Source organism: Myotis yumanensis, unplaced genomic scaffold (genome assembly GCF_028538775.1).
Source record: "Myotis yumanensis isolate MYYU_CA2020_CCGP unplaced genomic scaffold, mMyoYum1.0.hap1 SCAF_4, whole genome shotgun sequence".
In the NCBI taxonomy this organism is placed as follows: domain Eukaryota; kingdom Metazoa; phylum Chordata; class Mammalia; order Chiroptera; family Vespertilionidae; genus Myotis; species Myotis yumanensis.
Genome location: NW_027223755.1, coordinates 90,650,663 through 90,663,594, shown reverse-complemented (window position 1 = coordinate 90,663,594; position 12,932 = coordinate 90,650,663). Strand labels below are relative to the sequence as shown.

At 41.5% G+C, this 12,932-nt stretch overlaps 2 protein-coding genes across 8 annotated transcripts in view; one reads left to right on the top strand and one right to left on the bottom strand.

Annotated features, from left to right (window-relative positions):
• LOC139009042 (small ribosomal subunit protein uS14-like) overlaps positions 1-12,932 on the bottom strand; it is a 92,058-nt gene that overhangs the window by 18,270 nt on the left and 60,856 nt on the right. For all 4 annotated transcript variants that reach the window (XR_011471250.1, XR_011471251.1, XR_011471249.1 and 1 more), the window contains exon 4: positions 6,079-6,140. The gene's annotated coding sequence lies outside the window, so the exon portion shown is untranslated. The remainder of the gene's footprint in view (positions 1-6,078; positions 6,141-12,932) is intronic.
• MRTFB (myocardin related transcription factor B) overlaps positions 1-12,932 on the top strand; it is a 200,475-nt gene that overhangs the window by 160,447 nt on the left and 27,096 nt on the right. For all 4 annotated transcript variants that reach the window (XR_011471248.1, XM_070412950.1, XM_070412949.1 and 1 more), the window contains 2 exons: positions 8,756-8,893; positions 12,416-12,663. Coding sequence is in view for 3 of the 4 variants with exons in the window: in XM_070412950.1 (XP_070269051.1) it covers positions 8,756-8,893; positions 12,416-12,663 (386 nt within the window). In the remaining variant the exon portion in view is untranslated. The remainder of the gene's footprint in view (positions 1-8,755; positions 8,894-12,415; positions 12,664-12,932) is intronic.

The window sequence follows — 12,932 nt, the reverse complement described above, 5'->3', positions numbered from 1 at the left end:
TTAAATGGCATTTAAATATATAAAATAAATATCAAAAATATAAGTCTTTGTTTTACTATGGTTGCAAATATCAAAAAATGTCTATATGTGACATGGCACCAGAGTTAAGTTAGGGTTTTTCAAAATGCTGACACGCCGAGCTCAAAAGGTTCACCATCACTGGGCTATGAGAAGAACTTTGACTCTTAGAGGACAAGAGGTGTGTGTGTGTGTGTGTGTGTGTGTGTGTGTGTGTGTGTGTGTCTGTCTTTAACATCTAGCGTAGGCCCTAGTTCAGGAAAAGTGCTCAGTAAACATTGAACTGAACTCAGCACCATGAGGCTGACTAGCATCCAGTTTGCAGCAGTGTTTGTGTTCTTCCTTTGAGAACAGAGCCTCTCCAGCTTGGACTCATCAAAGGTGATGTGGGTAGCTACAGTTCCTATACTCCCGTCCAAGTTTACAGGGCAAGAGTGACTAGCCCCTGAGCTTTACTGGAACCTGGCCTGGAAGAAGGATGGGTCAGGGACCAGCCCATGGTCCAAGGTCTAAGCAGGCAGAAAGGGAGAGCAAGGAAAACCAGCCCCTACTATGTTCTCAATATTTGCTGTACTCTGGTTATGAGCTTTAAAAACAGGGCTAAAAAGAATGTCAAGTATGAAATTAAATAACATTAAAACACAGTTCTACCTATCCATTTGGGTTCTTTTCTGCTTCTGTCTGAGTAGGTCAGGATATTAAACAGCTAATAGCATGGCCTTAGCTTTTAGTAACACAGAATTTTTAGTAACACAAAAAAATTCAGCCATCTACCTGGTAATGGCTTCACGACAGTTCACCTGTGCAGACTCATTCTCCTTTTCCCAGGATGGCTTATACTATTAGGTTTTTTACTTTGCTCCTGAAACTTGGTCTTCAGCTAAGTTTGTAAGTCAGAAACTTTAACCAGAGGTAGTCCTATCTATTGGACTTACATTCCAGAATTCCTTGAAGGAAAAAAAGGAATAGCCGTGTTTCTTAAAAAATAAGTATGCTCTATTTATTGCCTTAGATCAGTGATGGCGAACCTATGACACACGTGTCAGAGGTGACACGCGAACTCATTTTTTTGGTTGATTTTTCTTTGTTAAATGGCATTTAAATATATAAAATAAATATCAAAAATATAAGTCTTTGTTTTACTATGGTTGCAAATATCAAAAAATTTCTATATGTGACACGGCACCAGAGTTAAGTTAGGGTTTTTCAAAATGCTGACACGCCGAGCTCAAAAGGTTCGCCATCACTGCCTTAGATCATTCTTGAACTTAAACAGTTTTTATAACATGCTTTAGTGTTGCTGCGACACCATTTCTGCCTGCTGTGTGCAGACCATTAATAGTCTGCTCTTTATCTGTTAACTGAGCCTGTGGGCAGATACCCACTTTCGAGTACGGTACACTCCCTACTTACACATTCAAGTAAAAGAACCCAGAATCAGAGCTGGCTCACTGCAACTTTACTTGTTATGTAATTTCTGTACCATATGCCTCAAGGCCTTCTTAAATTTTATGAAGGCTTGTGTGTCCTTCATAAAATTCCCTTGTAGTATTTATAAGTAAGGAATCTGACAAAGATTCTTATTATTTATACTTTTATTCATGTAATTAAAGAAGTATCTCTCTGTTAACTGTGCTACATTGTTTTGGCAAATTTTGTATTTTATTTTCACTGTTATCTAGTGTTGTTTATAGAACTTATCCAGGCATCTCACTTGATATATAAAAAATATATTTATCTCCCTAAATATAATTCCTTTCACATTATTATAGTTCAAGGGGAAAGAACCTATGTGCAAACACTGCTTCTCATTAGACATGAAGTTTCCAACAGGCAGGGATGTCCCATCATTTTATCTTAGTAACTTCATACTGAACACACAAGATCCAACACAAGCAGTGCTTACTGCCTTAATAAATGAAAAATCCTAGGAGATGATCTCTGCAATATACTTTTTCCTGCTTTAAAATTACCATTGTACCTCACCCCCCCCCCCAAGTCAGTCTCATTACTAATATTAAAATAGTCCTTATAGGGCAAAGATAATAAAAGAGCAACATAAATGTCTTATATTTCAGATATTCTTGAGATTCTTAGTTTTTAATGGGAACTGTGGAAGAGTTTGATGGTGATTTCAGTTGCCATAGACCAGTGGTCGTTCAACTGCCTGTAGGGAAAGACTGGTGTGCGTTTGTTTTTTATATAGTTTGTTTAATTTCCAAAGCGTTGTGGACTAATTTTCTTGTAAAATACAATGAAAGTAGTGGGGTGACATCAGATTTCCATTAGTCTTCCTATCCTTGTCGCGGGCAGGTAACAAAGGTCCGCAGACCATACTTGGAGTAGCGCTGCATAGCATTCACTTTGCTTCTTGTTTACTTGAACCAGTGTTTTACATATGTTGCCTAATAATTTAATCCTGCACATTTAATCCTATGGCTTAAATGAATTTTTCTAGTTTTCCTGTTCATTTTTTGAAATGTTTGTTGTTATTGATTTTTAGAGAGAGAGGAAAGGAGAGGGAGAGAGAGAGAGATAGAAACATCAACATTGATTGCCTGCCTCCTGCATACCCCCTGCTGGGGATCCAGCCTGCAATCTGGGCATGTGACCTGTGACCAGGAATCGAACCATTAACCTCCTTGTGCAAAGGTCGATGCTCAACCACTGAGCCACACCGGCTGGGTTCCCTGTTCATTTTTTTTTTTTTTTTTTTGAACACTTGGCCTAATATAAAGTTCAAGGCCAGTGTAGGGAATTTCTTTTAGATTCTTTAAAAGTTTTATTACAGATAATTAGTTGAGAGAAAAGTAAGCTCAAGATTTCTTAATGCTTTGCTTTATTCCAAAATGTCTTTTGACTATAGTCTCCTTCATTCTTTTCAGAACAGATACCAGAGGATTAAGTCCTACAGCAAAGTATTCAAATAAAAGAAACATTCCCTACCAAAAAATTTAACTCATAATATCTAAGTAAAGAACAGATTTTCCAACCACTTCTCTTGAAACCCCAGTGCTGAAATGCTAATGACCTTGCAATGTGGACAGTACGGTACACCAACACGTTTTTCCTTTAAGATGTAGGTTTTAACAGTGAAAACAATTATTGAATACTAGAGGCCCGATGCATGAAATTCATGCAAGGGGCTCGGCCCTCACAGCCGAGGCACCTTGCCTCGGCCCTCGCAGCCCCGGCTTCGTCCAGAAGGTTGTCCTCTGTCCGGTCTAATTAGCATATTACGCTTTTATTATAGACTAGAGGCCCGGTGCACAAAAATTTGTGCACTCGGGGGGGAGGGGGGGTCCCTCAGCCCGGCCTGTGCCCTCTCGCAGTCTGGGACCCCTCGGGAGATAACGACCTGCTGGCTTAGGCCTGCTCCCAGGTGGCAGAGGGCAGGCCCAATCCCTAGGTACAGCCCCTGGTCAGGCTCAGAGCAGGGCCGATTGGGGAGTTGGGGCTCCGTCCCTTGTCACACTCAAGGCAGGGTCGATGGGGAGGTTGCGGCACCACCCCCTGTCACGCACAGAGCAGGGCCCATCAGGGGGTTGAGGAGCTCCCTCCTGACACGCACAGAGCAGGGCCCATCAGGGGGTTGAGGAGCTCCCCCCTGTCACTCACAGAGTAGGGCCAATAGGGGAGTTGGGGCACCGCCCCCTGTCACACACAGAGCAGGGTGGACCAGGGTTTGGGGCGCCGCCCTCTATCACCCACAGAGCAGGGCCGATCAGGGGGTTGGGGTGCCGCCACTGTCACAATCAGCGCAGGGCCGATGGGGAGGTTATGGCTCTACCCCATCACACACAGAGCAGGGCCCGTGGGGGGGGCGGGGGGGTTTGGGGCGCCACACCCTGTCACACACAGAGCCGCAGGCTGATCAGGTGGTTGGGGACCTCCCCCCTATCAGGCACAGAGCAGGGCTGATCAGGGGGTTGGGGCGCCTTCCCCTGTCACAAACAGAGCAGGGCGGATAGGGAGGTTGTGGCCCCACCCCCTGTCACACACAGAGCCGCAGGGCAATCAGGGGGTTTGGGCGCTGCCCCCTGTCACGCTGATCCCGGTGCTGGGAGCCTCGCTGCTCCACTGATCCCGGTGCTGGGAGGCATATTACCCTTTTACTATATAGGATAGAGGCCTGGTGCATGGGTAGGGGCTGGCTGGTTTGCCCTGAAGGGTGTCCTGGATCAGGGTGTTGGTCCCCACTGGGGTGCCTGGCCAGCCTGGATGAGGGGATGATGGCTGTTTGCAGCTGGTCATACACCCTTCAGGGTGGGGGTCCCTACTGGGGTGCCTGGCCAGTCTGGGTGAGGGGCTGAGGGCTGTTTTCAGGCTGGTGGGTGACTGAAGCTCCCAACCGCTCCTTTTTTTCTTTTACTTTTTTATTCTGGGCCAGCTTTAGCTCTGGCTCCAGCTCTGAGGCTTCTGCTGCTAAAAGCAGGTATCTGGTTTGTTTGGTTTCTATAATCGATACACTGTATCAACTCCAGCTCTGAGATCCCGGCTGGCTGAAAGCGGGTTTCTGGGGTTTTGTTTAGCTTCTATATTTGTTACAGTGTTTCAAACTGCAAGCTCAGAGGCCGGCAAGGCAGGCGGGGAACGTTGGAGTCCTCTGTCACTGAAGCAAGCAAGCCTCATGTTCGCTTTAAGCTGCCTGGCTGCCGGCCGCCATCTTGGATGGCAGTTAATTTGCATATCACCCTGATTAGCCAATGGGAAGGGTAGCGGTGGTATGCTAATTACCATGTTTCTCTTTTATTAGATAGGATGTGTTTCTGTGTGGTCTGTAAGAGACTAAAACTGCTTTCCCTTGGACTTTTCTCTTGTCTTTTCAATTCTGATTAAAGTACAGCTGGAAAGGAATTTACCAAAATGTAAAGGGAACACACATCATGTATTGGAGCTCAGTTTCTTTTATGTTTGAGCAACTCTTGAACAATGGAAAGCTGTAGGAAATTAAGGACAGCTAGCCACATGTGGGTACTGGGAGCTCTTACACTGGTTCTTTTCATCTGAAGACTTTTCTCTCAGCAATTTCTGAAGCCATTTAATTCATTATTATAAACACAGATGTTTAACTGTAAGTGTGGTCTGACAAGCCTGTGCTGAATTCAAAGTAGTGCTTCAAGGAACCTTGTTGGTCAGTTACTCTGTGCATTTTCAAGAAGACAAGCTTAGGAAAATTTGGTAAACTATCTACTATTTTTCCCCAGTGTATCAATAACTTTCAGGTAGATGACTTTTTGCCAAATAATATAGAAACCTTAGATTTAAGCTAACAGAGAGAATATGCAAGGTCTAATAGGTAAGCCATGCATACATTCATTAGATAATCAGCGTTATACTAACTTTTATTACAAACTAGAGGCCCGGTGCATGAAAATTCGTGCACTGGAGGGGGGCTCCCTCAGCCCAGCCTGCCCCCTCTCACAGTCTGGGAGCCCTCAGGGGATGTCCTACTGATGGCTTAGGCCCACTTCGGCAGCAGCAGTGGAGTGATGGGGGCAGTGCCTTCCCCTGATCCTCCAGTCACCTCCACTTTAAATGGTTTAAATGGAAAATTTTATGTTATGTATATTTTACCACAATTTATTTTAAAAATAGATTTTTAAATGAGAGGGATACATGCAAAACCTCACTGCTAATTAGGCAATCAAGTAACAACTAACTGTTCAGGTGATGTTGTGCTCTAATGGGTTAATTCACTTTTAATGTTCAACTACTTGCTCTAAAAATGAAATGTTTAAATACAAACATAAAATATCCGTCTATCTATTAAATTTTCAAAGCACATGTTTTTATTTATAATCAACTTATTCACTGACTAGTGTTCATTTTATTTGGGGATTGGAATATGGAAAAAATATTTTTTAAATAGTTTCATTTTGAATCTATTTGCATATTACCATCATAATTAAGATCTCTGATGCATTCTTAAATAAAAGCACATTAATTATAGATTTTAAATCAACAGTGCAAAAACAAAACAAAACACCTTTGTCTTTAATTATCTAGTTTTTGTCCCCTTAAATTGTGTAAAGAAATTGTAATGAAAAAGGAACTTACCAGAGAACAGTGATTGGTCCTTGGAAGTATATCATCTTTTCAGAAGGAACCAGTGTTAAACCCTGAAATGTTATGAAACTTGAGTCAGTTTAAACACTTGCTCTGACTTGTTTTTTTCTTTTGTATCCGTACTTTCCCATAGCAATTTCTAGTAAGAGAAAGGTCAGTCTTTAAGACTGGAAGTGCTTTCCTTTGAGTTTTATTTAACACATAAATATCCACTCTTAGGCAACAATGTTTCCTGACATTTCCTTTCATGACGTTATGATGACAGTTACAGAACTAGTAGTCATGAGACCTATTACTTGTGATGAGAACAGTGATCAGATCCAGTAAAACAAAGCAAAGTTTGCAGCTTTTTTGTTTCCTTAGAGAAAAGATTCTGAATCATTTTGAGACTGAGTTTTGATAATACATAAGGTGAACTTAGTTCTCAGTGGCAGTTTCAGCACATTTAAAGCATTCTCTTAAGATTTTAACATATTGCTCAACCTACTGTGAAATAAAATAAGTGTATTTTTTATTGCTTGGATATTCTCTCTTAATCCCTTTTTTAATACTGTCATTTAAGAAGCATTAATATCTACATTTTTATTTTTGTAACTCTAGCCACTAGGATTCTAACATCTACATATGACCCAAGGTTTTTTGGAGGGTTTTTGCTAAGGCACATGAAACAGATTGGCAAAATGTAAAGCAGAGTTTAGCTATTTCTTTCTTTTTAACTGAATTTATTTTCAGATTAGGTAAAGTTAATCACTGGTATCTCAGTTGAGTTATTCTTGTATTATGCTGGAATCTGTGGTTTTCCGAATAGCAAAGTCACACTGAAATACCAAAAGAGCTATGAAGATGGGAGTACCAGTCAGTAATCAGGGCTGAAGTCAATTAGGCAAGGTTTAGAAATATAGGCAAAACGTTTCCATAAACGTAACAGTTAACACCACATTCATGCTCCTGGGTTATTTTTCAGATTATTAACACTGACTGCTCTCAAATGCATCATTACTATCAAAACAGCCAGTGGGGGCTGGACTGGTAAAATAGCTGCCAGGTTAGTAGAATTTATCTGCAAGGAAATATATATTTTAAAATTCAATATCTGATTCTACTTCATATGCCAATTATTTAATAGCCAAGGAATGTTTTTCCCCTGTGTGAAAATTGACCCAGAGATAAGTATCATTTCCCAAAAATGTACAAAGTGAAAGGAAAACAAATAACTTAGAACCCTAGCCCTTAGAGCAGTGATCAGCTGGCTGACATCTTTCACTTCATGCCAGAGGTCCATCGAGGAGCTGGCATCGCAGGGCCATTGGGGGCGGAAGTCAGCCTGGAGCATAGGTGTCAACACTTTGAATAAGTTCTTCCTTTCGTTTGTTTGAAAATGAAACTGAGTGTAGCCATTTTTTAAAAAGCAAGTCTTTTCTATTGTCAACACTTACAGTTACTGATAATTACGTAAAAGCTGAAATCAATGGCAAAATAAAAAATGTCAGAGAGTTGACATGGGCAGCACAATTAATTGCACACTCACACACATACAGGCCCAGCAGGCTTGAGAGTGTGACCTAGCATGAGTAAAACCACAAGGAATTTCCATTCACCCATTAAACAAACATTTATTGAGTATCTAGTATGTGCCAAGCTTCATATTTCTTGCAGCTAATAGCCCTCTGACTTTTCAGGTCATTTATTTTAAGGAGGGAAAATACAATTTGCTATTTTTAAACCCAAATACTTCAAAAAGAGAACTGACTTTGATTGTTGTAATGAATTTGAGAGTTGTTTGGAAACGTTGTGATAAAGAAAGACATTTTTCCTTAAGATAAGGCTAGTAATAGTAAACCCAAGTAGTAATCAATAGGCAAGATTTGACTGATTCATTGTAATAGTAATATGTCTTTCCAGTAAATGAATACTTAAAGTAGAGTGCTAGCTGGAATAGACTGTTAGGTGGTTGATAAAAACCTAGCCAAGACTTCTGTGGTTTCCTTTGTTAATATATGATCCCAAATTGAAATTGAATAATTGCCCAGGTAACAAATTAACTTCTTGCTTTAAGTGTGAGTCGCCATATTTTCTTTGCAAGAGATGTGGGGAGAGGGTGATGAATACCTAGTTGGGTTTGGAGGTAGGAGCATGAGCTGTGAGCCACACTTAAGGACATGTGCAGGAGTGGGCCTGCAGGAGTGAAGCTTTCTCCCAGATGCTGCCTGATGGTGGGTCTGGGTGTGGTGGAGGGGCTCATCAGGCCCTGAAACAAAGACTAAAGATGACATTTGAATTAGCCCGGATTAGCGAACCTGTATGGCAAGCAAACCTTAGGAATACCATGTATTGCTTTGACCATTTTTACAAGAGTCTTGTACTTTTTTTTCTGCCAAAAAAGGGTGGTTCTGACCATATTCCTGAGAAAACACTATAGTTTAATCAATCCAACCCTATTTAGAGTTAGCTTTTTTATACTATTGGGGCAAAGATTAAATAATTGGTTTTATGGAGGTAAGACATGTTATTCCTCCATCTGGGTCTCCAACATAATAGTATACTTTCCTTTTGTTTCTTTTGTAGTAGGATGTTTTTTTAAATGAGGTCATTCCCTTATAATTCTGGTTTTTCTATTTTTACTGTCATTGATTTCACAGACTTGTTCCCTTTCTGCCTTTTCCACCAGTTTACTACAGTGTCTCCAGCAGTTCCTGAATTCTTGAAAACTCCTGCTACTACGGATCAGCCCCCCACAAGGTCCACAGCTCCTGTGCTCCCCTCAAACACTGTGTCCTCAGCAAAGCCTGGGCCAACACTGGTAAAGGTGGGTACCCCACATACAAACTGGTTTGAGTATCTTGTGACTTTTGTCTGTAGCCCCACACATGTAAGACAAAGGCATGTGTCCACATCGCCCAGCCTGCCTGTTAGCCTGAAGCCTTGAAAACAAAAGCATGGGAAGACTTGCTAGACCAGGCCTTAATATTTGAAACTACCACCTTCAATACACCACCTATTATTCTGCAATCACAGAACAGCACAAACTATGGTGTTTATAAACTACTGGAGCCACAAGGAAGGGTGTAGGGGTCATTCTATCAGCAATGCCCAGTCCTGCCCCCACCCGGGCCATCGAGACGGAACAAGGGACACAGGGTAGATGGAGGTGCTTTCACGCGAGTCCCAAATCTCACAAACAAATATTTAATGGTAACATGATTCTGGACTTTCTACACAAGGTTAAACTCAGTGGTATTCCAGATATATTACATGACAGGTTAAAGGTTTAAAGAAGTAAGCACGGTTTTTTGATTTAGCAGATTTGGCCAGATGAAGCTTGGTTTGTTCTCCAGATAAGCTGCAGATTTGTGGCATTGTTCCCTAGTGTTTTACTTGGTCAAAATAACTCAGAATAAGTCCCAAAGAATATTAAAATGTGGACTCTGTAGTACATTTTTCAGGTTTTTTGAAGTGTACTTAGAACTGCTGAATAAAGTGGGGGTAGCGGATAACCTGCGGAGGGGTTTAATCATTTCAATGTGCCTTTTGCCAAAACTAGCAGAACACAGATCTCAAACTAAAAAAGGACATTAGGGAGCCAGCTAACCCTCTTACTACCTTTCAGATGAGGAGACTGAGGCCCAAAGAAGTGAAGTGACCAGACCAGGAAGGACTCAGTCTCCCAAGTTCCAGGCCAGCCCTCTTTCTGCCTTCTCAGTTAACCCATGGCAAGGTTCTTCAGAGGCACAGTCCTCATCGCCATCTTCCCCTGAGCCTGTCCTTGTCCTTGACAGGAGGTTCTCTTTCTACTCCTGGCTCTCTTTGTCAGTGTGGCTGAGTCTATGTGGCTTCAAGGGTATATAGCAATATAGTTCACCATCTACCATTGCTAAGTATTGGAGCCAGAAATTCCAGAGGGTACCAAGTGGCAACTGCTTCAATAAAATCAGCTCTTACCTCCTCCCACATCCCCAAGCATGTACCACAATGGCACAAAGAGCATTTGAATGCCAACCCATCTTTCCCTGTAGAGACTGAGAATTTGTTCTCTGCCTCTCCTACTCTTCGAAGTTCTGCTCTTCACTATGTCTGTCTTTAAGGAGGGCCTTGGTTCAGCGGCAACAGGCATTGTGTAAGAATGTGAGGTTCAGGGGTTGGGAAGGTAACTCTAGGACTCTGCCAGTGGAGGAAAGGACGGTACATATTAGGAAACAGACCACAATTGTTTGGCTTTTTCTATGAGGGAAGCTGTTTCCCATCCTCGCTTCCTGAGAGAATAGACATGTCCCAGCTAATAGGTAATAGCAGATTCGGTCTGAGGAACACTGGTTCTTGTGTTTGTGTCCCCTCCCTTGTCAACAGGTAGCTTCCTGGTCGCAGTCGAGTCAGTGTTTTACCATTACCTAACAGTTATAGTCACAACTCCAAAACCCAGACCCCATTCACTGTTATGCTCAGTTTGAAAAGACTGGAAATAAAATGTATTATTGATAAAAACATAAGCACATGACAGTGAACTGATTAATATTGTGAGATTACAGGAGGATTTTTAGTGGGCAAGGATATTTTCTGACATTGTGATGTGTAGTAAGTGATAATTCAAGTGATTTCTAATTGCATACACATTCATCATTAACTTACTCAGCAAATACTTATCTAGCACTTGTTATGTGCCAGGCACTGTTCTGGGTATGAGAGTCAGTGAAGCAGTGAAGGAAACCTGACAAAGCACCCCACCTTGATTAGGACTGAGAGGTAAACAGCGAAACGAGAGAGGGCTGGCGGTGAAGGTAAAGTGAGGACTGGGCTGCGAGCGGACAAGGGGAGGCGTTTCTGTTCCTAGTGGCATGCTTGGCGAGATCTAAAAGAGGGGAGGGAGCTGCCATGAGGATATCTGTGGGCAAAAAGCAAATATTAATAGCGATGGTTTCCGGTCTTTTCTTCTTTGTTTTTGTTTTTTAATTTCCTAACTCGAATATGAACACATATAAAATGATCACACCAATAGCCATATTTAATGTAGTACTTCTCAAAAGTCTTCTTACTATTTTCCCTAAGGAAGCTTAGGAATAATTATACCTTATAGATTTGTTGGTGGACTTTTTTTTTTTCCAAACAAAGTTATAATATGAATACTAAAAAGTAGAAAGTGATCTGGTAACTTATGAATGGAGGAGAAAGAAAACTCAGGAGTCATCTGAATCTTAATCATAAAATGGGGTCTCACACACCATTTTCGAAATAAAAATATTTTTTTGAAAAAAATTTAAACACATATTTACATTGCTCAGTATTTTTGTGTGTGTGTACTTTCCATAGAAATGCATAGCCTTTATTCCGCTTGATTCTCATTACAAGCATTTTTCTGTTTTTGCATATTCTCCATTGATTTTTTTAAAATACAGTAGGCCCTCAGGTTATGTTGGAGATCCGTTCCTACGGCGTGACGTTAATGCGATTTTTGCCATAAGTCAGGACCCACCAACATAAGCACCTACGACACTCACATGGAGCACATACACAGCAGTAATGAAGTGAAACAGCAAAAAAAATTTAAAAGAAAGATAACAATTCCTGACCTTTACTTGAGGTAAATAAATAATAAAAAAACATAAAGTACATATGCACATACGTCGAAATGACAGGACTTTTTTTTTTTATAAATGGGAGATGGCGACATAACGACGTATGTCGAGTCCAATGTAACCCGAGGACTGTCTGTATATTTTTATTGATTTCAGAAAGGAAGAGAGAGAGAGAGAAACTTCAATGATGAGAGAGAATCATTGATTGGCTGCCTCCTGTTGACCCCCACTGGGGATTGAGCCCACAACCCAGGCATGTGCCCTGACTGGGAATTGAACCATGACCTCCTGGTTCAATCACTGAGCCACGCTGGGCAGGCTCCATTGTTTTTTAATGATTATAAAATATTACATAGTTATAGTGAAATATACCTAATCTTTTTTCTGTTGTATACTTAATGTACAATGTGTTTTTCACTGGGAGATAATATATGGAAGCACTTGGCAATGTGTCTACACAGAAGACTGAGAGTGACTGTTGTTGAATGTGAATGGATGATGCTAAGCTGAGCATCTTGCCCGTAGTCTGAGGGAACACGATAGCAGGAGAAATGAGTTCTTAGGAGCAACATTTCTTGGTCAAGGGAGTATGTGAATGTTTTCCTGGCTCTCTAAATGTATCTGGTATGTTGCTTTTCACGGTGGCTCTACCAGTTCCCAAGCTGTGTTGCTTTTTCATTCCAAATCCTGAGGCACTGTAAAATAGATTGCATGTGGTGGCATCTCTTAAAATGTTCTTATTCCCTTTTTCTCACAAATAGCAAAGCCACCCCAAGAATTCAAATGACAAGCACCGTAGCAAAAAATGCAAAGACCCCAAACCACGGGTAAAGAAGTTGAAGTACCACCAGTACATTCCACCAGACCAGAAAGGTGAGAAGAACGAGCCGCAGCTGGATTCCAACTACGCCCGCCTGCTCCAGCAGCAGCAGCTGTTCCTGCAACTACAGATCCTGAGCCAGCAGCAGCAGCACTACAACTACCAGACCATCCTGCCTGCGCCACTCAAGTATGGGGCTGGGGCGGGGCTGGCTCCTGAAGTGGATTTTACTGTGGTTTTTATGAGGATCCATTAGTTACTGAAGGTTGGATGTTGTGATTTATTTGTGCTTAATGACCGTTTTCATTTTATTGCCATCAAAGCTTCTCATACAGTGTCTGAAGTCAGCACAGTGAGAATAGCCTGCATGCCACTCGGTTTTGTCCTCCAAAGTCAGTTCTGAATTTTTAAGTTAGAAATGACTTTTCACAATTACGCATCCAAGAAAGATTTGCCTA